Genomic DNA, 23,782 nt, shown 5'->3' with positions numbered 1-23,782 from the left:
ACTAAGAAAGCTATTTAAAGGAACTCTGTGGTGGACAGTTCTGTAAAGAGCCACTTAGGAATGGCAATAAATCCCAAATCTATCTTTTTAAGTTCAATTCCTTTCTATACACACACACGTAAAAATACTTACCATTTACTTGAATTTGAGCACAATTATTTTTAATGTTTTCTATCTGTGACAATTAAAAAGTCACTCCAGGTTCTGAAAAGCCTCCAATAACATTAGGTCCACTGATTGTATTTCTGCTAGTCTTCATGCTTGAAAGTATGGAAGATCTGAATGACTTTAATATGATTCCATAATTTACACTAAAAGGTGTTATTGTGAGTAAACCTCTATGCCAATTTGTTCATTTACCATCGACTCTGACTTCTTTGGCAAATGCACTATTTAACAGAATGTTCTATTCACAGAGTTCCTAACCCAGCAATACAGCATGAGAGTTTCTTAAACTCAGGTGAATATCTTTTCAATGTTTCAGTCCAGTTGTTAGCTGTAACTGAGAATGTAAATAAAACATCTAGCAAGGTGACGACAAATAATGGGTACTCAAAAATATTCTCTTTCACTTTCTTCTAATTTTTTCAATTAAAACTGTAATAAGAAAAACTACATCTTAAGGTGCCCTGCCTCCCCCCAGTTCTCAACAATCCACACTTTTGTTTTGTCTATCCTAATCCCTGTACATGGTACAGACTATAAGTATCTGTAAAGTGAGCGTTAAGTGTGAAAATGAGCTTGACCTTTAAAATCATAAGTAATAGTGACAGAAGATGAATTTGTTCACCCAACTCATGGAATACTAGAATTAAAAGATACTGCTTGAAGCTTATAAGAAATAGTGTTCAAGAATTGAATAATGTACCAAAAGTGGCGACAAATTTATATAACTCTTCCTTTCAAAGATATGGTACAGAAAGGAAAATAATCATTCAGTTGGGAAAAAACTGAGGTAAATTTATTGATAGTGTCTCTATATAAATTAGGCTATTTAGGGAGCATATCAATGTTTTTTTTATTTCACATCAGGGAGAATGACAATGGCTTCCCAGAAACTAGCTCCACAATTCGCCCAGGCTGGGGATTCTTATGTTCTTGTGTTTGCTTATCTTTGCACGGACGGTCTCCAGGGACATTACAGGGAAAATAACAGGGGATATCATTTTTTAAGTGAGAAAAAGGGGAAGCTTACTGATATCTTCATAATATATGTTGTCCCTATGTTAGAAGTCTTATATAATTATTTTAGTTTTTATCCCTGAATCCAATCATAAAAATTTAGCAAATCAACAAAAAGAGAAGTATTGTGGTGATGCAGAAAGAGTACTAGCCTGGCCCAGATTATCTGGGTTCTAGTTCTATCTCAGTTAATAATTACATGTGTGACGGTAGATAGAGACACCAAGGCTTTCTAATTTTCTATTGCTGCTTTTTATTATTATGATTATTTATGAAAGGAAGAGATGAAGTTAGATGGTCCCTGGTGTGTGTCACTAGGTGGGCCACAAGGTTAAACTCAGCAAAAAACACGGAAGACAGATACGTCACAACAATGATAGGCAACACCATATTGGCACAGATTTTATAGTTGATAAGGCATGTTCCCATGTAATTTCCTCCTTTGAGCTTCAAAGCAACTCTGACTATATGCATCATATCTGGATCGCCTAGGCAGAGCCTGTCAATCAGAAAGTCAAAAGACCTATTCAAGATCACACAGCTCAAGTCATAAGGATAGAACTGAACCTATACCTCATAAATTCAATTTCCAGTGTTCCCTCCACAAAACACACTGTATCTTGTGATAAGACCATTTCAAGTAAAAGAGAACAATGCAAGAGAGCACCTTATCTGAAACCTTTGAGGTAAATGGGTTTCAAATTCATATGCTTTTAGGATAAAATCCAAACTTCTCAGCGTGACGTGCAAGGCTTCATTGTAACGGACACTGCTGGGTTTATTTCTCTCCATTCCTCTCTTTACCTTCCTTCCTTCCTTCCGTCTATCCCTTTAAACCAATGTGTCATCTGTTGATTCAGCACTTGCTATATGCCAGGTTCTATTCGAGGTGACAGAAATAGAGCAGGAAACCAGAAGCATCCTGGTCCCTGTGCTGATAGGACTCACAATCTACTTACAGGCAGAGCCAGACGATACTTATAAAGTGACATGAAGAAAATAAAATGGGCTAATGGCGTAGAGAGGACCAGGGATCAGACGGGGTGCTCCCGCAGACAGAGGAGTCAGGGTAGTGCTCTCAGTAGAGAAACGTGTGGCCTGAATGACGAGAAATCCCAGCCCTGCAAAGGTCTAGTGAAGATCCCTCAGAGCAGAGGGGACAGTGCTGCGAAGGCTTGGGACGGGGCGTGGCGTGGGGATTTGCAATTCCCGGAAGAGGCCACACTCCTCCCCTCCATGCCTTCACACGTCCTTCTCCTCAGGAAGTATCCTCTGTCTGATCCATGCCCTTCCTCCCCTCTTGTCTGCTTGACTCCTTCTCAGCCTTCAAAACTCCGTGCGGACGATCCTCCTCCAGGAATCCTGTGATCTTCCCTCCTTCGCCATAACCTGGCTTGGAATTTATCCCATGTGTTCTGAAAGCATTCTCCCTTTGACACATATCATATTGTTTTGTAATCTTTTATATGTTTCTTTCCTTTGATTATGAAGACCTTAAGAGTACAGAGTATGCCTTCTCACAGCTTAGAACAATGCCTGGTTATAAGGCTCTTAATAAACATGTGAGGGAGGAGTCAATGTTGGACTTTTAAAAATCAACAGGACTTGTTGCCTGACAGCTTAACACTGATAATGAGGCATAAAGAAGAAGGAGACAAAGGAACTACTAAAATTTCAGTAGCAAAGTGAATAATACCATTTAAGAATAATGTGTCATTCACTGCAGAGAATTATCTGTGGTACATACATTTTCAGATACTTCTAAGTGAAATACTTTTAGAGCTTGTTTAAAATCTGCCTTATCTAAAAGTCCATTTCCTTCCTTGTCCAATTGTTGAAGGTATTTTCCCAGTCCAGTCAAAATGCGAACACCTCTGTTACGTAGCTGTTCTTTTAGCATATCTGTTTAGGAAGAAGAGAAATAGAAAGTAATTGTTCCTATGCACAAATTTATCAATTGCAAGTGGTTTTCTTGTAAGAAAATTAAAGTCAATGTAACTGATATAACATATGTGAATATACAAACAGATCATACACATGACTGAGAGACTTTGCAAAATAGAAAGCTTTTAGTAAAGGGGGTTATATATAAAATCACAAGTAAATACACCAGAACCATAGCACCACTGTGTGGTGAAAGTGTTATATCTTAAATACAGGAAAATAATAGTTCACTTTATCAGCATGAAAACAATCTAGATGCTACAAATAAAATTTTAGTTTTTATTTTGCAGGTTTCCTCTTCATCTCACATCATTAATCTCTTTCCTCTTTCTTTGCTGTTACCAACCAAATTACAAAATTGATGCCAGGCAAGTTACTCAAAAATCATCAGTTCAAAATTTCTAAAATAGTTTGAAATCTTCAAATTGTAACTTACACATTAAATAGCATCAAGGCTTTGGGGTGCTATCCTATACCAGTGCATTAAAGTAACCCTTTCTTACAGGAATTCATCAGAAATCATACTCAAGCCCCTAGCACTCTTTGTGTGGCTCAGCGACTTCCTTTAACGCAGTTCTGCCATCTTTACTTAAGAAAATCTAGGTAGCTTTACTAAAGCAAGTATTAAATATAATCATCAGAAGAAGGAACAAATGTCACCAGATACAATAGGGACAAATATTGTGTTGACCATGACAGAATAGAGAAAATGATTTACTAACAGTGGCATCAAGGATATTTGAGAGTTCAAACACCAATTCCAGACAACTTTTAAATCTGCTTCTAGCCTTCTTACTCCCATTTCATCTTTAAATGATAAATCAGGATTTATCAAAATTTATAAATTATTTGTTGACTTCTGTGATTAGTTGGTTAATGCCCTCCTCCCTTCTTGACTATGAGACTCAGCAAAGAAATTGTCCACTTGAGCCTAGTAAACTGTAATGGATATAAGATTGGACTCTAAAAACAAAATTTATAAAATGTATTAGTGTCCAAAACCTACATATATTTCATTTATTACCTACAACAACTCTGGAAAGTTAATAAAATAGGTTATTATCCCCATTTTAGAGATAAAGAAAGAGGTGCAAGAGATTTACACAAAGTCATATGTCTAGTGAATGGCAGACCCCAAACATGATACTGACTCCCGGTCCAGCATTTTTTCTCTTCCACTAGGCCACCACAATCTCTCTAGGAGATCATCTAACGCAGAAGACAAGTATTATATTACAAAAATCACTTCCATTGTATTCATTTCATGAATAAAACCCATACTATCTAGTACTTTTTTAAATTCTTAAATTCATAATTCATATAAATAGGATCATTAAAGTAGGAGAAATCCTAAAAATATTTTTAAATATCTATCTATCTATATAAACTTATAAAAAGATAAGCAAATAGAAAACATAAATCAAGTGCCATAAAACTAAAAAATATCTGGAAAATACTGCTTTTCCACTTGCAAAGCAAGTGGCTGAAAATTAAACCTACCTGCGAACATAGCAATGACACGTACCTTGAACAGCCTTGAGCACCAGCTTATCACTGGCTTCTTGACTGGTTATGTCATCCTCACGTTCCACAGAATCAGCTCTGCAATTGCCATGTTCACAGTGAAAAAAATATACTCCATTGTGCAATCTTGAGTATGGAAACTCTAAGTTCTTCTTTGCTTTAGACTCAAAGAAACTCTCAAGCAAAGTAGGAAGGCGGTTTTGAGATTTCTCAAGTCCCGCCTTCACCTGCGGCTTCGGTGCCCAGTGGGGTTAAATATGCTAAACCAGGGCCCAGATCCTTACAGCCTTCCAAGACTACCTTTAAAAATTATATTCATGTTTGTAATTATTTCAATGTTCTCTTAAACTACTTAATTATATTTATTAAATTTAAAAGCAGTTTTACCTTGCAAAGTATAAAATGTAAAAATCTATTTTAAAAAAAACAAAAAATTGCATTCATTTTGAGCAATACAGTAAATGACAAAGAAACATACACTCCCTCCAGCCAATATGTGGAATACGGCCTCTAATGCACATATAGTACACCAATTATTGTCATTTTGAATTATATTTAGTACCAAGAAACACTCAGCAAGAATAACACATATATATATTCTGTGATTAAAAACTCAAATTCATTTAAAAATATTTTTTGATTCATAGCATTATTTTTTCATTATGCATATTATCAATCAATGCATACTATAAGCATGTGGGACCCAAGATGTTTTTTTAATGCTTAATAAAAAAGCATCACACTAAAAGCATGGGAAAAGTTCTTATAATATTCTACTATATTCCATCTGTTAAAATTTATTACTTGGTAGCATTTGGTAAAACATGTGTTAGCACAGGCAAATTAATAAAGTATCTTTAACTAACATAATGGCATATTTTTTATCTTTACTTGATTGTAACTGTTCCCATATATGGAGTATACTTCAGTACAAGACAGCACATAAAATAGACAAATATAGCTATGGTTTGTTTTTAAAAAATATAAACCTTAACTAAAGTCAAAAAGCCTTAGGGGACCCGCCAGGTGGTGCAGCAGTTAAGTGCGCACGTTCCACCTCAGCAGCTGGGGGTTCGCAGGTTCGGATCCTGGGTGTGGACATGGCACTGCTTGGCACGCCATGCTGTGGTAGGTGTCCCACATATAAAGTAGAGGAAGATGGGCACGGATGTTAGCTCAGGGCCAGTCTTCCTCAGCAAAAAGAGGAGGATTGGCGGCAGATGTTAGCTCAGGGCTGACCTTCCTCAAAAAAAAAAAAAAAAGAAAAGAAAAAGCCTTGGGATAGAATCTCATTTTAACAATAAAAATAGTGTTTTTGTTTACTTTCAAAATGACAAATGCATGTTTGACTTACTTGAGAGAATCCAAAGCTATCTGATCAATATTTGTGATTCGAAGTATAAGTAATGTGTTTTCTCTTATGCTCTCTGGAAGTCTGGGATGATCAGAACTCAAAAATGTTAAGTTTCCACCCTAAAGAAATTAATACATTAATTATTTAAGGCTAGAAAGTATATAAGAAGTAAAAGAAACTAATACTAATTTCAAATATTCAATTTTCATTATATGTGACATGGTATACTGTTATACTGATAAAAAAGTACATTTAGAGAACATTTAGAAAGTACACAGGCCTTCAGCTAATAATATAAGAAAAAAAGGACTAATTTCCCAATCAATCTCTCAATTAGAACAATCTTAGATTTAACAATTTATGTGAAAAAAATAAGAACTCCAAATTTTTATAAGAATCGGAGGAAGAAAGGACAAGTTATTTCAATTGAACTTATGACATCCCTAAACACAGAAACAGAGCTATCGACCCACAGAAAGATGTACTGCAAACGGACTGAACTATCATAGATTCCTCACCCTCTTTCACCTGGTCTTTTAATGACAAACATCACATAAATGTAAAACTAATTTTAACCTAATTAGAGCATCAAGGCTTTGGTGAAAAAATTCCTATCAAAAATCCTTAATCTAAACTTAGAAAATTATTATTTTAATTTCTGAGTTGCTCAAATAAATATGATCAAATACAAATTTAAAATAAGAGGCTTAATTATCTCTCTTGAAAATTAAGGAAGAGATTTCTCTCCCCTCCTTTTTCCTGGAACATTTACTTTAGAAAACCTGTAACTATAAGTACTTCATCCATTCTTTGAAATGTATATAAGTTCTCTCGAAATTATCATATTAAGCAATTAAAGAGAGCATATGATATGCGTAGCAGTGTTATGTATATAAGTATATGTGTGTATGCGTACGTGTGTGCATAAAGGTACATCTATGCAGTCTGTGCATTCACACAATACGTATATGCATGCGTATGAGTGAACATATGTGGGTGCACTTCAATGCATGAGTGTCTATGGGCACGTGTGCATGTTTATATGTGTATTATCTTAACAGCTGGCACTAAAATTTTTTTAGGGAATGTTTAGAAAAAGACCTTGAAGGGGCATATAGAAATGAAAAGATAAGTTCCAGAGTAACATCTGGAAGGCAGAAGAGACCTGCCCCTCCCTCCCAAAAAAGAAGAAGGTCAAATATTTCTGCATAAAGAAATGGAATAATGTGGGGAGCAGCAAGAGATGGAAGGAGTCAGAAAATGGAGAGGAAGGCTTTTACCATGGGAAATATTCAAGGAACATATTTTTAAGACTAAGAATGTCGGATAATAGATAGTAAGTTGCTTACACTGCTGCAAGATAAATCTCCCTCTAGATCCCTGTCAGAATGTCTACCACACACCCAAAGCATTATATATATGGCTTGTGTATGGTTTCCTCCCTTCCTTCCTTGTTTCTCTCCAGCCCCTGCTTCTTCTCTTTCTTTCTTAGAAATCATAAAAAGGAGCAGAGTTCCACATCTGGCTCAAGTAATATGGAACAGGGATAGCGAGAATAAATCATCAACTATACACACTAAATGACTGGAGACAGCAGCCAGAGCTAGGGGTAACATTTAATCTTGGGATAGGCATTAAACATTCTCTCTGCAGGTTGTGAAATGGGAGTTGGAGCTGATTTTCTCTAGATCTCAAGAGGCAGGCTTGAGTGACATATGTGTAGTGTATTCAATCCAAGTTTAAGATGTGAAGTTTTTCCGCACCCCCAACTCCTCACCTAACCTGTCACTACATCTTATTGATTCTACCTCCTGAAGATTTTTTTTTATTTTTCTAATTAGCATCATAGCCATTGTCACTTGTCTAGTTCAGGTTGCCATAACCTTCTTCCTAGATTAATATAATTCACTCCAATCCGGTTCTTTGTACTAGTCTTCAATCCATTCCCCACATTGTAACCAGAGAGATCTTTCTAAATCACAAACCTGGTAATATCACCTCCCCTCATTCATCCACCTCTCTCTTTCAATATCTCCTCAGTACATTTTACATAACTCTTTAACATAAGACTGCTCTTGATAAGCTCTGACTTATCTCTTGCCAACCCCCACCTTGAACTAGAGTTCAGCTATACTGAACTACTTTCAGTTCTCCAAATAAGCCACGTTCTTTCATGCTTTTGTTCTTTGCTGTGTCCTCCACCTGAAAGCCCGTCCTGACACCCTTCTGTCTACTTACCCCAGCGCATCTAACTCCTTCCCTACGTCAAGGTTAGATGGCACTTTCTCCAGGAAGCCTCCTTTAACCCCACAAAACTGGGTCATTGACCCTCCTTTCTGGCCCCTCCTATCTGACTGTAGGCTCCACAAAAGCAGGGAATGGATTTTACTTATTCACTGTTCTATCTCCAATGCTTAGCCTAAGAGTATGTATTTGTTACCTGAATGATCACCATAGATATTGCTGCCTGTTGATCATGAGATAACATGATGTAATAACTTAAAATTAAAGAGCAATAATTGTAACATTACCTATGATTGACCCATTCAAGGGAATCCTTGGGATATACCAGATGCCTTTTAGGGCCTGTAAAAGTACCGAGAGACAAGCTCTCCTGGGCTTATATTGCAGATTTGGGCAGGGAGAGTGTTACAGGGCATACACACTATGCTTAGATTCAGACCATGGGGATCTGGACCTGAGAGGCAGAACCTCATGGGGAAACATCAACCATTAGCCATTCACACAAATGCCCCTGCTCAGGAAGGAGGAGAGAAAATAAAGTGAAGGTTAGAAACCCCACTCCTCCAGCCCACAGGATCCCACAGCACCCAACATCTGGTACTAAAATGTTTGCACGTATGCACACAACTTACAATATAAAAATCACCAAGTTGGTATTGTTTTCCTTTTCTTCGTCCACGCTGATGACTATAAACATTTTTTTGAATGAAAGGAAGCACATTTGTTCTAGAAATTAAAGGACAAAAATGTGAAATTATTCAGCTTCTCTCAGAAATAGTCATCTTGAGAGTTGTAACAATGCTTTATGGCATACCTATTTTTCCCAAATTGCCGATATTCATAAACTGTAAGAGACTGGTCATGAGTGAAAAAGAACCCAATCAGCTCTCTGCAAGCATCATGTCCATTTCTAGAAAAACAGAATGATATCAAAAGATTTTCAAATAGGATAACTTTCAAATTAAATAATCAACCAGAATTGTGTATGTCAAAGACAGCATAAATTCCTTCAAATGTGTACCAATGAGCAAGGGTTACAGGAAGGCACAGGGAAAACATGACAGAGCTTCTTGAAGTGTCAAGTCAAGTAAGATTTGGGTGGAGAAAATAGCTTTTTCTTACACTGATATGACTATGGATATATTACAATATGGATTACTAATTCAACATAGGCATTTAAGATAAAGTAAAAGAACTTAAAAAAATATTGAGTTTCTTTTTGAAAGACATTTTAAAATCACTTTTAAAGTAATTTCTAATTAAAATGTTTTTCTTGTAGGTTCATACTTCCTATAATTTTTGTAACATACAAATAATACACATGACCTAAAAATGTTTGTTCTAAATTCACATTTTTCACTCAAATTTAATCTCATTATTATTTCTATTTAAAAAGAGAATACCTTTTCTTTTTTTTATATATATTTTTTTTAAAGATTTTATTTTTTTCCTTTTTCTCCCCAAAGCCCCCCGGTACATAGTTGTGTATTCTTCGTTGTGGGTTCCTCTAGTTGTGGCATGTGGGACGCTGCCTCAGCGTGGTCTGACGAGCACTGCCACGTCCGCGCCCCAGGATTCGAACTGACGAAACACTGGGCCGCTTGCAGCGGAGCGCGCGAACTTAACCACTCGGCCACGGGGCCAGCCCCGAGAATACCTTTTCTTAATCATAATATTAAAAAGTTTAATAAAATCACAATTACCTTGATATGATCCTACCATCAAATTGTACTTTATGAGAAAGCATATTTTCAGTTAATGTAGAATGGGTTCTTATCCTGTTAACAAAAACAATTGTCAATAATTATTTTAAAGTTCTTCTAAATAATTTCTAAGCCTCTTCTCTTTGCCTCCCTCCCACCACAGAATTCGCCTTCTTAGCTTCTTGTGATTAGAGGTGACTAAGAGACCCAGTTCTGCCAATAAACTTCCAAGAAAGTCTTTCCTTTGTCCCGACAAGAGAGGGGCATGAGAAGCGTTCCCACCTGTGAATGTGGCAGGAATAGGATGCTAGGAGCCACTGCAGGCATCAGGCAGCCAGGTCAGGCCAATAAGATCTCAAGGAAGCCAGCCCAGAGCTGGGCCATGACTGAGCCACTGAACTGAAACCAACAACTGCCTACTCCAGGCAGCTGGTTATACAAGAAAAATAAATCCTGACTTTTTAAAGCTACTATCAGTTAGGTTTTCAGTTATGGGGAGCTGAAAATATTCCTTACTTTGGTAAGAATAGAGAAAAGAGTGCTGGATGAGATTCCAGTCTTGACAGAGTTTCAGCTGAGAGCCCTCAGATCAGTGATTGAATCTTTATGGCCTTCAGATAGCACTGAGCAATCTCACAAAGACTGCCAATCCTAAAACTCTGTTTAATAATATGAAGCAAAACCCAAATGCACAATCTTTGGAACCCAAATACTAATAATCTCCTTTATATAGAGAGATCAGAAGACTCAGTGACGTATCTTTTACTCCCCTTCCTAAATAATTTTATGACATTCCTCTAAAACTGCAGGTATAATGAAACTGCAAGAAGAGTGGGTCATTGGGATCTTGAAGAGGGATACCTCTGTAAAAGCTCAGCCTCTGTGAAAGGTAAGCAGGACACAGCAAACAAGAGCCTGCAGACTAAATGAGAGCTTGTGAACACAGAGTGGAGCCACAAAAGCTTGGTCAACTTGACTCCATTTAATCCATCAGTATTAACAGGTTCATTGAGTGCCAACTAAGTGCCTAAAACAACTCTAAACGCTGAGAAAATAACAGCAATACCAACAGCTACTATTTATTAAAAACTTCCTAGACACTAGCCAGTGTTAAAATCACTTTAATGTGCATTGGTTCATTTAATGCTTGCGATAGGTCTATAAAGTAAGTACTATTATCCTCATTTCACAAATAAACTTTACAAAGTCATACAGTTAGTACATGGAAGAACCAGAAAAAAACCTTGCTCATAGCCATTACATCATACTGATTCTCAAAGGTGAGCAGAACTCAGTTTAACAGTGACAGCTTCAAGAGGTCTAGAGTCTTCTTGAAAAGATAAGTCAATAGGCATTTATATTATAAATGGGAGGTTCCATGTTGGGGTTTTAGGTATCAAATATGTAGCACCAATACTTCTCTCTACCCAAGTTCTTAACTAATACAGAAATAAAAATCAGGCAGATGAAGACCAAAACATGAATTGTATTATCAATAAAGCTGTTGGAAACCACGGCTTAGGAATGTAACCACAATAAGCTAAGTCCTTAACACTAGACTTAGACAGACTAACCCACTCATTCCCACTGGGGAGGGACCCTGTAAAATGTAATGGGTAGGGCAGAATGTGTGCTTCTTCAGGCAGCTGGCTCCCATGGAAGAGACGGGAGGAAGGGCGCCACTCCACCTCCTGCTTCCAACTCCAGGGAGCAAAACTCTCTCCTCCTCCTCTGGGAAGAATGATGAGGACGTAAAACCACAAATTCAATAATTCTAATCAATACCCCACAGCATTTTTGATGGAACTAGATTAGCTCAATCGAAAATTTATATTGAAGAGGAAAGGGCCTAGGGTGCCATGACAATATTGAAGGTAAACAAGTAGCAGGCATTTACTCCAATATGAAGCAAGACTAATGAAGACAGGATGATACTGGTACAGGGATACAAGACAGGTAGAGGAGACTGAAGAAAAAGCCTGGGAACCAACCATGCATTTATAACAACTGGATATACCACTATGTGGCATTACAAGTCAAAGGGCCAGTGAGTTTGTGGTAGGCAAAGATTTCTTAAAGAAGGTACAAAGGACACTAGAAATAAACAGAAAGATTGGTACACTGGTCTACATTAAAATTAGGGACTCCTATTCATCAAAAGACATGATCAAAGGAATGAAAAGGTGACCACAGAGTAGGAAAAGATATGTCCAACAAATATAACTGAAAAAGAACTTGTAACTAGAATATATAAATAAGTTCCAAAAATCAATATGAAATAGATAAGCCAACATATTTGAAGGGAAATTTCATATAAAAAGATATCTAGATGACCAACATACATATACAAAAGTACTCAACTTCATTAGTCTCCAGTGAAATGTAAATTAAAATTACCAACACATACCCATAAGAAGAACCGAAATGAAAAATTTAGACCATACCAAGCACTGGCAAAGACAGGGTGCTACCAGCACACTCTTAACTGCCCCTGCTGGTGTGAGTGTAAACTGCAGCAACCACTCTGGAAAATTGTTTGGCAGTATTTTTTTTTTTTTTTAGGAAGATCAGCCCTGAGCTAAGATCTGCCACCAATCCTCCTCTTTTTGCTGAGGAAGACTGGCCCTGAGCTAAAATCCGTGCTCATCTTCCTCTACATTATATATGGGACGCCTACCACAGCATGGCTTGATGAGCAGTGCCATGTCCGCACCCAGGATCCAAACCGGCGAACCCCGGGTCACCAAAGCAGAATGTGTGAACTGAACTACTGTGCCAATGGGCTGGCCCCTATTTGGCAGTGTTTTTTAAAGCTGAACATATGCATACAAAATGGTCCAGCAATCCCACTTCTAAGCATGTGCTGAGCAGAAATGAGCAAACATGTTCACCAAAATGCATGCACAGAAGTTCATGGGAACACTATCCATAAATAGCCAAATATCTACCATGGAGTCCATCATCTCGGACTAAAATTGTGGCACATTCATACAATGAAATACTGTACACAATGACAATCAAGGACAACTACAAATAACAATATGGATAAAATTCACACATATTATGTTGAGTGACAAAGGCCAGATACAGAATCCAACTTTTGTGATTTCATATAGATTTATAACCAGGCTGCTATAATCCAGGAGAGTAGGATAGAGAGGTTAACCCGGTAGGGCAGAGGAAGTGGGCAGTAACTGGAAGCAGCACAGGTGGGCTCCTGGGGTACTGGTAAGGTCTTATTTCTCGATCTAGGAACTTGGTACATGAGTATTGTTCAGTTCGTGAACATTCCTATGCTGTACACTTAAAATGTGTACACTTTGTGAATGCATATTTTATTTCAATAAAAGTTGACTTCAAAAAAGAGAAGTTTAGATATATGGTAGCTGAATGATGGCCCCCCAAAGATGTTCATCTCCTAATCCTCAGAACATGGAAATACGTTAATTTACATGCTATGATAAAAGAGATTTTGCATATGTGATTAACTTAAGGATCTTGAGATGAGAAGATTACCCAAGATTATCCACATAGGTTCAATGCAATCAGTGTCTTTATAAGAGGAAAGCAGAGGGATATGTGACGACAGAAGAGGAGTGTCAGAATGATGTGCCATGAGCCCTTGCTGGCGCTGAAGATGGAGGAGGGGGCCATGAGCCAGGGAACAAAGGCAGCTTCTAGAAGCTGAGAACTGCAAGGAAACTGATTCTCCCCTGAAGCCTCCAGAAGGAGTGCAGCCCTGCCAGCACCTTCATTTTAGGCTTCTGGCTTCCAGAACTGTAAGACAATAAATTGGTGTTGTTTTAAAATTTGCATTGTTTGTGGTAATTTGTTACAGCAGCAATAAGAAATTAATATGTGATAAGTTCAAATATTTAAAGGCATAGAAACAAAGGCTTTCAGAAAATAAGAATGAGACAAAAAGACAGACGTTATAAGAAAGCACCATCTAATGACTACAGCTATCTGAAAACAGAAAATCTGCCACAGGGACTGGCGGGTTTCCTCTGTCTATTAAAGCTGAGGCTAGATGTCAACTTTCAGCGAAGGTGTTGGGAAATTTAAGTGGACTGCACCAGAGGACTGTCAAAGTCCATACAGACCCAAAGACTTTATAAGCTACAAAGTAAAATGCAAAGAATAACAATAAATTTTAAACAATACTAATTTTGAACATATTATATCAATGAGATTCTGCCAACATAAATGTGCACATACAAATGTCTCAGTTACTATATTATATGTTTTCACATATATTATCACCTAACTGTGGCTATTATTCCTAAATGACAAATAGAAAATCTAGAGGGCAAAGTTTACCCCAATATCTTAAAGTGGCAGAACTGGGATCTGAACTCCAAATATTCCACTTCCCTTTATATAGAAAAAAAGCAAAAAGAAGCAGAAAAACTTTCAGTTAGACACAAAAGTACATTTTAAAAAATACATTTATAACACACTACACCCTCATTTTACATAAGTAAAACCTTCTTACTTTGTTTCATGCAACGCTCTTCTCCTAAATCGAAGAGGGGCTCTCCTGGCATCCGGAAGGATGGAAGCACTTTCCTCTTTCTCAATGGTTACGTTTTGCTCCGGATCGCTGATCACAGCCCTACACAGGAAAATGCAAAGTCCAACGAAGGCCACAATGCACGGCTCTGGCACTCATTTATAAACAGCTGGAAAAGCTCATACACAAATGCGAATTTACGCTACTGTCAGAATTATATATTTGTCAGGTAGTGAATGAATAAATTTAATAACTACAAAATACTAGCCATAAAAAAGTGAATATTCCTGTCTCTTTTTCCGTAAGTGTTAAATAAAAATAAACTGAAATTTTTGAGAGAACTCAGAGCTTCATGTCTTTCTCTCTCCTACTGTTCTTCAAACAAGCAGACACTGTGCTGGTAACTTCTGAATAAAGACATGAAGCAAAGTAAGCAAGCAGCCATATGGATTTCTGGGGGAAAAGCATCCCAAGCAGAGGAAAAAATAAACACAAAGTACCTCAGACAGGAGTGAACCTAGTATGTTTCAGAACAGGGAGAAGCCAAATGAGGGAGCAGAGTAGACAAGACAGAGAGAAATAGGAAAAGGGGTCCAAGGTCTAATGGTGCATGGATCATGTAGGGCTTGGGTGGACTGTATTATTGACTCCAGTTTTTTAGCACTCCTGATCCACATCCTCGCCACAACATCATTATAGTTGTAGTGTACCTTCTCACCCTTTGGCTTTGAGCTTAGCCATTTGACTTGCTTTGGCCAATTACATACAGCTGGATGGCTCTGCTGATCTCAGTTGAACTAACTCATGTAAGTGTGGGTTGGCTGGGGATCTGCTCATCTAGGATAATCTTGGCTAAATGGCTCAGGTGCATTTGTAGAGGCTTCTTCTTGAGGCCAGTGTGCTGGCCAACCTGTGTTCCGTTTCAAAGATGGCAGAAGCACAAAACAGCAAATTGAAACACACGAAGTTTCTTAAGGCCTAAGCTCAGAACTAAGACCATTGTTTTTGATCATATATAACTGGCCAAAGTAAGTAGAAAGTATATCCACTTAGCCAAGCCTAGCCTGGACGGGTGATCTGAAGATATATGAGCTATAATTAATGATTGTTGTTTTAAGCTACTAAGTTTTGTGGTGAAACATAACCAATACCAAAGTCTTTTAGGTTTTACTCTGATTGAAATGGGGAATTACTGGAGGGTTTGATCTTGCCTTTTTGTTTTTTTTCTCCCCAAAGCCCCAGTGCACAGTTGTATATCTTCACTGTAAGTCATTCTAGCTCCTCTATGTGGGATGCCACCACAGAATGGCTTATGATGGCGTCAGGTCCACGCCCAGGATCTGAACCAATGAACCCCAGGCTGCCGAAGCAGAGCACACAAACTTAACCACTCAGCCACGGGGCTGGCCCCTTGCCTGCCTTTTAATAGACTCACTCTGGCTGCTGGGTTGAGAATAGACCAATGAGGGGCAAATGCAGACACAATAAGTCCAGTTAGAAAGTGACTGAAATAATCCAGGAGACAGAACATGGCAGTCTGTACAGAGACGGTGGTAGCAGAGGGAGCAAATTTATTTTGATGGCAAGAGTGTTTCCAGACAAACTAGATACAGGATTTGAGAGAAAGAGAGGGATCAAAGGCATCACCAAGATTTTAGGTCTAAATAACTTTAAGAATGGGGTTGCCATAGAGGAAAACTAACGAGGATTTGGTTCTGGGGAGAGGGAATGGAAACAACTTTCAAGAACTCAGACTAGAAAATGTGACGTTGGAATCTTAGATCAGGAAAGCATGAGCATATAGCCGGATTTTAAAGGCATGGTGCTGGATGAGATCACCTAGGAGGTAAATGTAAAAGTCCGAGAACAAGCCCTCATGTACACTCACGTGTAAAGACTGGTGAGGAGATGAGGAAGCAGGAGAAGAGACTGAAAGGAGCAGGAGGCAGAAGGAACACCAGCCAAGTGTGGTGTACAGAGAGCCAAGCGGGAAAGAGGAAAGTGTTTCAAAGGAAGAAAGTCTTCAACTGAGACAGATGCTGCTGATGGGTCAAGTAAATGAGGGCTGAGAAATCACCATAGTCTGGTAAAATGGATGTCACTAGTTTTCTTAGGAAGAGATGCTGTGGTGGCCTAGGGGGGTGGGGGGTGGAAACATAAACGCAGTGAGTTCATGAGATACTGGAAGGAGACACATTGAAGACTTTAAGTATAATTATTTCAAAGAATTTACTGAAAAACATGCATGTAGAATAGCTTTTTTTCTAACTGCCACCTAACTAAACAGTAATTTTTTAAAGCTAAATTTAGTCTCACTTCTTCCTGGAAGACCTCCTAGACCATTCCAGCCTCTTCTGAAACCATACAATATTTACATGTTGTCATGCAATTTAGCACAGCAGGTATTAAAGCTTTATATAGCTTTCTAAGCGCTATGAAACTTTAGATTAGCTTTTAAAATTCTTGACAATTAGTCCCACAGTTCCCAAACCGCCTACCGAGTCACTCTGGAAGGCCACAGGGAACTCACAAGGACACTGCAGGATATTTTTAATTTTTGAGGGAAACAGTGATACCCAATATTTGTAGGATACCACACAAAATAACATAAAAGTAAAATATTTTTCTTTCAATTTATGTGTATTTTTTCAAATTGTCATTAAGTTGTTAGGAAGTAAATACTTATTAAGTTGTTTAGACAAAAATACTTAATAAATATAACTATTAGGTATTTCTATTGGCCTAGGAGTGCCATGAAAAAATTACTAAAACACTACACGTTCAGTGAACACAGCAAGTTTGGGACCCTCTGAGTTAGGCACTTGTTGATTGACCAAGGATATGTGTGTAATGTATAAAAAAGAAATTTAATGAAAACTTTCTGAATGGATTTGTATTCCCAGTTACCAGTCTCACCTGGATAAGTGGTCTATCATCACTTGCTCTGCAACAGTCTGTTTCTTCTTCTCTGCAGCCACAATTTCCTAAGAAGAGAAAATATAGAAGATGTCATTGTCCCCAAAGCAGAACAATACAATAGTTAACACAAGAGCCCTAAAATATAAATTAAACATTTCATACTTGCTTCTTAAATATAGATTACTATATGCATGATTAATAAGTTCAAATTCCAATTATTTAATCTAAAAGTACTATTTATTTCCTAAAACGTAATGCACTTAAATTTAGGTGAAATCTTCAGAGATTTCCACAAACTGCATTTGCATTTTACAGAACCAGAATAAAGGAGGAGGAGACTATGACCTCCCTCCCCTCGAGAGATGCCCTGCGAAAGTCATCTTAGCCTGCTCCAGGAAGAATCCCACTGCTGACACAGATAACTCGGTCTAAAACCATTCATATTAGGTGATGCTGAAACTGAATCCGAATCATTCAAACATACAGCACAAACCTAAAAAAACAAACAAAAAGGCCTCCCACCATTAAAAGGATAATAATCTTTTCTGTGTATATAATTCATTAACAATACTTGATCAACTTTTCTCAATTACTGGTTTGATTAAACTGTCTTCATACTATTTTTTGCTTTTCCAACTCATCCAAAAGTATCTTTACTACATTTTAGGTCATATCAATTGGAAGATTTGTAATCATTCAATTCCAATTAGGTTATCATCCAACTATAATCACTAAAATGTTACTTTTGAAGGATAATAAAACGTTTAAAAAATTAAGAAATCAAAATGAAGCTGTTCTAGTTTTAGAATGTAAATCACTGTCATCCCCATTGATCACTCTAATGAATGAAATCAAGTAAGATGATACTGCTTAAGATAAAGGCTTTGTAGCCTTAGGAAGAGTGCTGTATTTGAAACTGACACGAAATTCAAATAAGAATGACTAAAACAATAGAAAGAAAAGGTAGAAACTCCTAAGAAACCTGGACACGTTGGGCACAATGATTTAAATGTTAACCTATAATTGAATTTAGTTTTATTGTTTGGTAGAAACTTAAGATGTATAGCTACATATTCAAATATGCCCATATGAAGTTCATATTTAATACATAACTATATTAAACTGCATCTTGTGTTCTCTAAGCCAGTGACACTTTATAAGGGTTGTTGGTTGGTAGTAAATTAAAACAGCAATTAAAAAGTTAGAAAAATTGTGTAACTTGCAGGTCAAGTAAGTATGTTTGAGACCTAAGGGTGATTCAGAAAGTGGACACTGATTAAAACACGAAATTCTAAAGAGAAAATATCCACATCAGCCAGAACATCAATGTAAACCCCAGAAGCAAGGAAGAGAGGTGAGCTGAATGAAGACCCCGAGCCCAGGCAGACAGCCCACCTTGAGGGTGGCATTTACGGTGGCTTACAGTCTGGAGGGAGGGTTAGAACCACCCTCAGGCTCACTGACTTAGAGGTCTGTGTAAACACGAGCAGAATAGAAGCAGAAGTCACACTGATGTGAAGGATCTGATAATACTGAAAAATTACAAGCAAACTAGAAAAGATGGATATAAAAACCACAGTTTCACTGGTTCTGCTGTTCACTTAAGCAGCCAAAAATTAAACTAAAAAGCTTCCACTTATATTAAAAAAATAAACGCGTACTAATTTCAGATGCAAAGTTTACTCACATAACCATTTCCTTGAAAAAAACAGATGAGTGCTCCCACAATAAAGTAACATGCACTTGACAGTGAGTTTAGACACCCTGACACAATAAGTAATTGTGAGGAAAAGAAACCCACTAACACCCAGGTGGCTTTGGATTGTACCAAGAACAATACCCTATGAGCCTTAAATAAGACACAATTTTGCTTTATAAAGTAGCTTTTTTACTTTTAGAATAATCCTGGTAATAGTCCTTATTCAATTAAGCATAAATATCTATATAATAATAGGCATAGAAAATAAGGTGTATGTGGTTTTAGTAAAAGAACTATAGCAACTTGAGACATCCACAGAAAATCAGTCCACCTGACCCAGAGATTAATTACAGACTGCTATCAATTCAGAATGTATTGATGCTGGATGATCGTTATCCAAATAAAATATATACTGAATTTCTACTCAGTAATAGCAATAATGTGACTAGCTAAATCCAGACTGCTTTATTATTATTTAGGCCATATAAACCAGAGTTTTCCCAACTTTTGAGCCACCACACACTGCTATTACATCAATCCATTACAGGTGTGTCTAAGATATGACTCACCTTGGGGTGTCTGGGTGGCCAGTGGACTGCAACTTCAAGCAGCTTGGTCTGCCTATCCCAGGACATCACAGAAATTATAATTATATTATAATTACCTATTTGTACCAGAAGTAGCCTAAGCAATAGTCATCAAATAATCTGATTTTGTAAAATATACAATTTAAAGTTAATACTGAGAGTCTAGATCTTTGCTTCCCTTTTCCTAAAGAAAAATTACTTTATGCCTACCCTTTTCCTTAAGTGGCCTGAATTTCTCTAGTTTTAGTAGCTTATGACTTTCAAAAAAAATAACCAGCCTACTTCTTTGGGGTGGAGAGTGACGATGCCAAATAACTCCACTGATATAAACAGCAGCCAATTAACATTTTCAACAATGTAAACTACATTTTTAACAACTCCTAAAGATTCAAGACAATTTTCCACAGTAAATACATCCAACACCAATGGGTTGTAAAAGTGAGGACTCAGTTTGCACATTAATGGATAGTCACCTTAGTCCAAATTCAATTATTGCAATTATTAATTCATTTGTTGGTCTGTAAAATCTTGGAGAGAAAATTATCTCAATGGCTTATCAAATAAGTAAAATCACTAACAACTTACAGCATCAGATTTTCTTGTGCTCCATTGTGCACTGTGCCTGTTGTCTGCATAACCCTGCTGGAGAAGGGCCTTCCTATCCAGAGTTGTGAGGTCACCCATGATGACTTCTTCACCTTGGACACACTGTATGTGAAACAACTAGTGAACTCTCATACATATATTTAGAATATTTGTTTTTAACAAAATGAAGGATTAAATAACCACTGACATATGGGGATTAAGAGTACAGGCTTTAACAATCAGTTTGCCTGTTTGAATCCAGCTCTTCCACTTTCTAGGTAGATGCCCTCTCTGGGCTTCAGCTTACTCATAGATAAAATGGAAATTAATAATAGCAACTACTTCACACACAAGAAATGATTAAATGAGATGATACATGTCCAACACTTATAAAAGTACCTGACATACAGTAAGCATTAAATAAAAGGTAGCAAATATTATAACTATTATTGTCCTTTGAGTCTTTTTAAAGTTAATTAATGTGGGTTTGTCACTCCTTTATAAAATTAAATTCAAAAGTAAAGTACTAATAGACGGGGTGTATCCTTTGAGGTTGTTAAAATCAAACACAAACAGCGACACTGAAATTTCCTGAGCAGACAAAACCAGTTTAGTCACACAGCAAAGCTTCATTCAGCTTGTTTTGCAAGACTAACTTGACCTGGGTCACTTCTTGTTTATGCCTCGGAAATCAGAAGCAAAACTTGAACTGTTCCCCAAAATTGATGAGATAAACACTAACCAATTCCATATTGTTTAAGAAAATTCTAATAGTATAATCAATCACTGCAAAGAATAAATAGTCTCTGCCTCTTCACTAGATAAGCTGCTTTATAACAATATCCTCCGACCTCCTTCCATGCTTGGTTTGAGTGCTCCTGCTTCACAATCTTTTGGTGTGTGTACAATAAGGTTTTACTAATTACTATTTTGGTGATTCACTGGTTTTACTTCTGCTATTTCTGAACTTTTGACAAGGTAAAGGATCCTTCGGGATCCTAAAGAAATAAACACTAAATTTTTCTCTGAATATAAGATGTACCTTAACAAAAAATAATGCTCCAATAGGACAGCAACTTATCAAAAATTTAACAGGTAGTTGGTGTCAAGATGGCAGGGTAGGTAGACTCTGAACTCATCTCCTCCCATGAACACAACCAACTTACAACTTTTCTAGGAACAACTGCCACTGAGAGAGAATTGAAAACTGGATATAAAAAGAATGCCCACAACAAAGGACAGTCCTAACTGAGGCGGAAGAGGCAGAAATTCCTGTCTGGAGAGAAAAAAGCCACCTTCATGAGCTGTGGACCTTTACGGCAAGGCAGGAGCAACCCTAAGGTACTCAGCCTTCCCTGGAGGAGCAGGGGACCTGAACAGGGGTGCGTTACAGCATAAGCATCCTTCAGATTCAGCACAACTGAGACAAGTCTCATAATATCTGGCTTTGCTGGCTGTTAACAACAACAGGGAATAGCCCTAGAAAAGCTATTGGACACAAGAAGAATAAAGTCAGCTCTAAAGGGCCTATACACAAATTTACCCATTTTGGAAAACAACCTAAAATCACCAGAAAGAAAGGTGCACAGTCCTTTGGTGAAAAGAGATTCACTGAATAAGGTCTGGGTGCCTCTCGGTGAGATGTGAGAAGTCTCAAGGGACTGAAACATTGGCAGCAGCCATTTTGTGACCTAGTACAGGTGTGCTAACACACATGCTGGCAGATGCCATTGGAGTTCTTCCCCTGGCCTGTTAGCCCAGGGTCTGCCACACCCACTAGTGCACAGATTTAATCCAGCTCAGCCAGGGCAGGCAGCCTGCCCTAGGGACAGACCCCACAAAACAGCAAGCCCTCAGGCAACTCTTTGATCTGCATAGACTGGGTGCCTAGATCCTCTGCTGGCAGGTGAGTGGGTCTGCCCCTGTGGGGCAGGGTGGAGGGTATGGGGCATTGGTGGAAGGTGTGGGGGCCTCTGCAGTGGGGCAACTGGGTCCACTCCAAGGGGTCGGGAAGTGTACACAGGCCAGGACTGTGTCGAAGGTGTGTGTGGACCTGTAGGCCATGGGGCTTATCAGCAGCAGAAGACCTGTGTTTCTCAAACAGCCACAGAGGGAATTGGGCCCACATTCCAAAGCCTGAAACAGTTGGGTCCTCCCATGCCTGGGGCCGGCCCCACTCACCTGCAATACTGAGGGAGCTGACATTAGCCTTGCAGGCCAGAGGCCTACAGCAATTGTAAGACCCTGAAGCTACCAACCAGACATGCTGAGGGCTTACTCACTTAACAGAAAAACTGAAACAGGAACGTACTATTAGACCTTGCACCCAACTGTGCTGGGGCTCCCCACACCTGATAAAGTGACTGAAAAGACCATAGCAGCCACACATAGCTGAGCATTACAACCAGTGGGCTAGGGGGACAGCCTAGCCTGCCTAGCCTCCCTAGCCACCTGCAGCAACAGCAGCCCTGCCACAAGAGAAGGACACATGGAGCCCACACAGGGGACACCCCTGGAACAGTTGGAATGGTGACAGGAGGGAAGCACACAGCTGGGCCTCAAAAGGCAAGGCATCTCTTACATAAGGCCACTTCTCCAAGATAAGGAGACACAGCTGACCCACCTACTACATAGATATAAGCACAGAGAAAGAGACAAAATGAAGAGGCAAAGGAATACATTACATGCAAGGGAACAGGACAAAACCCTAGAAAAAGAACTAAATGAAACAGAAATAAGCAATCTACCTGAGAAAGAGTTCAAACAAAAAGTCATAAGGATGCTCGCTGATCTTGGGAGAAGAATGGATGACAAAGTGAGTATGTCAACAAAGAACTGGAACATATAAAAGAATCAGTCAGAAATGAAGAATACAATACTGGAAATGAAAAACTCCCTAGAGGGACTCAATAGCAGAGTAAATGATACAGAAGAACGGAGCAGCAAGCTGGATGAAAGACTAGAGGAAATCACCCAAGCTGAACAGATAAAAGAAAAAAGATTAAAAAGAACAAGAACAGTCCAAGGGAAATCTGGGACTACATCAAGTGCACTAACATTTGTATTATAGGTGTCCCAGAAGGAGAAGAGGGAGACAAAGGGGCAGAGAATCTATCTGAAGAAATAACAGCTGAAAACTTTCCTAACCTAAGGAAGGAAACAACAACCAGGTACAGGAAGCACAGAGAGCACCAAACAAGATAAACCTAAAGAGGCCTACACCAAGACACATTATAATTAAAATGTCCAAAATTAAAGATAAAGAGAGAATCCTAAAATCCAGGAGAGTAGGGCAACAAGTGACATACAAAGGAAACCTCATAAGGCTCAGCGGACTTCTGGCAAAAACCCTACTTGTTAGAAGGGAGTGGCATGATATACTTAAAGAGTTAAAAGGAAAAAACCTACAGCCAAGAATACTCTACTTGGAAAGGTTATCACTCAGAAGGGAAGGAGAGATAAAGAGTTTCCCAGACAAGCAAAAACTAAAGGAGTTTATCACCAAGAAATCAGCCTTATAAGAAATGC

The 23,782-nt window shown here is 38.2% G+C and overlaps 1 protein-coding gene across 3 annotated transcripts in view; it reads right to left on the bottom strand.

Annotated features, from left to right (window-relative positions):
• The window catches only part of CAPS2 (calcyphosine 2), a 52,496-nt gene that overhangs the window by 8,726 nt on the left and 19,988 nt on the right, over nt 1–23,782 (bottom strand). For all 3 annotated transcript variants that reach the window (XM_046646525.1, XM_046646526.1, XM_046646527.1), the window contains 9 exons: nt 20,255–20,377; nt 17,381–17,448; nt 14,447–14,566; nt 9,952–10,026; nt 9,063–9,158; nt 8,881–8,974; nt 6,005–6,123; nt 4,652–4,728; nt 2,930–3,084 (listed from right to left, as the gene is read on the bottom strand). In XM_046646525.1, the coding sequence (XP_046502481.1) occupies nt 2,930–3,084; nt 4,652–4,728; nt 6,005–6,123; nt 8,881–8,974; nt 9,063–9,158; nt 9,952–10,026; nt 14,447–14,566; nt 17,381–17,448; nt 20,255–20,377 (927 nt within the window). The remainder of the gene's footprint in view (nt 1–2,929; nt 3,085–4,651; nt 4,729–6,004; nt 6,124–8,880; nt 8,975–9,062; nt 9,159–9,951; nt 10,027–14,446; nt 14,567–17,380; nt 17,449–20,254; nt 20,378–23,782) is intronic.

This window comes from Equus quagga, chromosome 19, assembly GCF_021613505.1.
Source record: "Equus quagga isolate Etosha38 chromosome 19, UCLA_HA_Equagga_1.0, whole genome shotgun sequence".
Classification (NCBI taxonomy): Eukaryota; Metazoa; Chordata; class Mammalia; order Perissodactyla; family Equidae; genus Equus; species Equus quagga.
The sequence above is the reverse complement of the archived record's forward strand: the minus strand, read 5'-3'. Positions and strand labels throughout refer to the sequence as shown.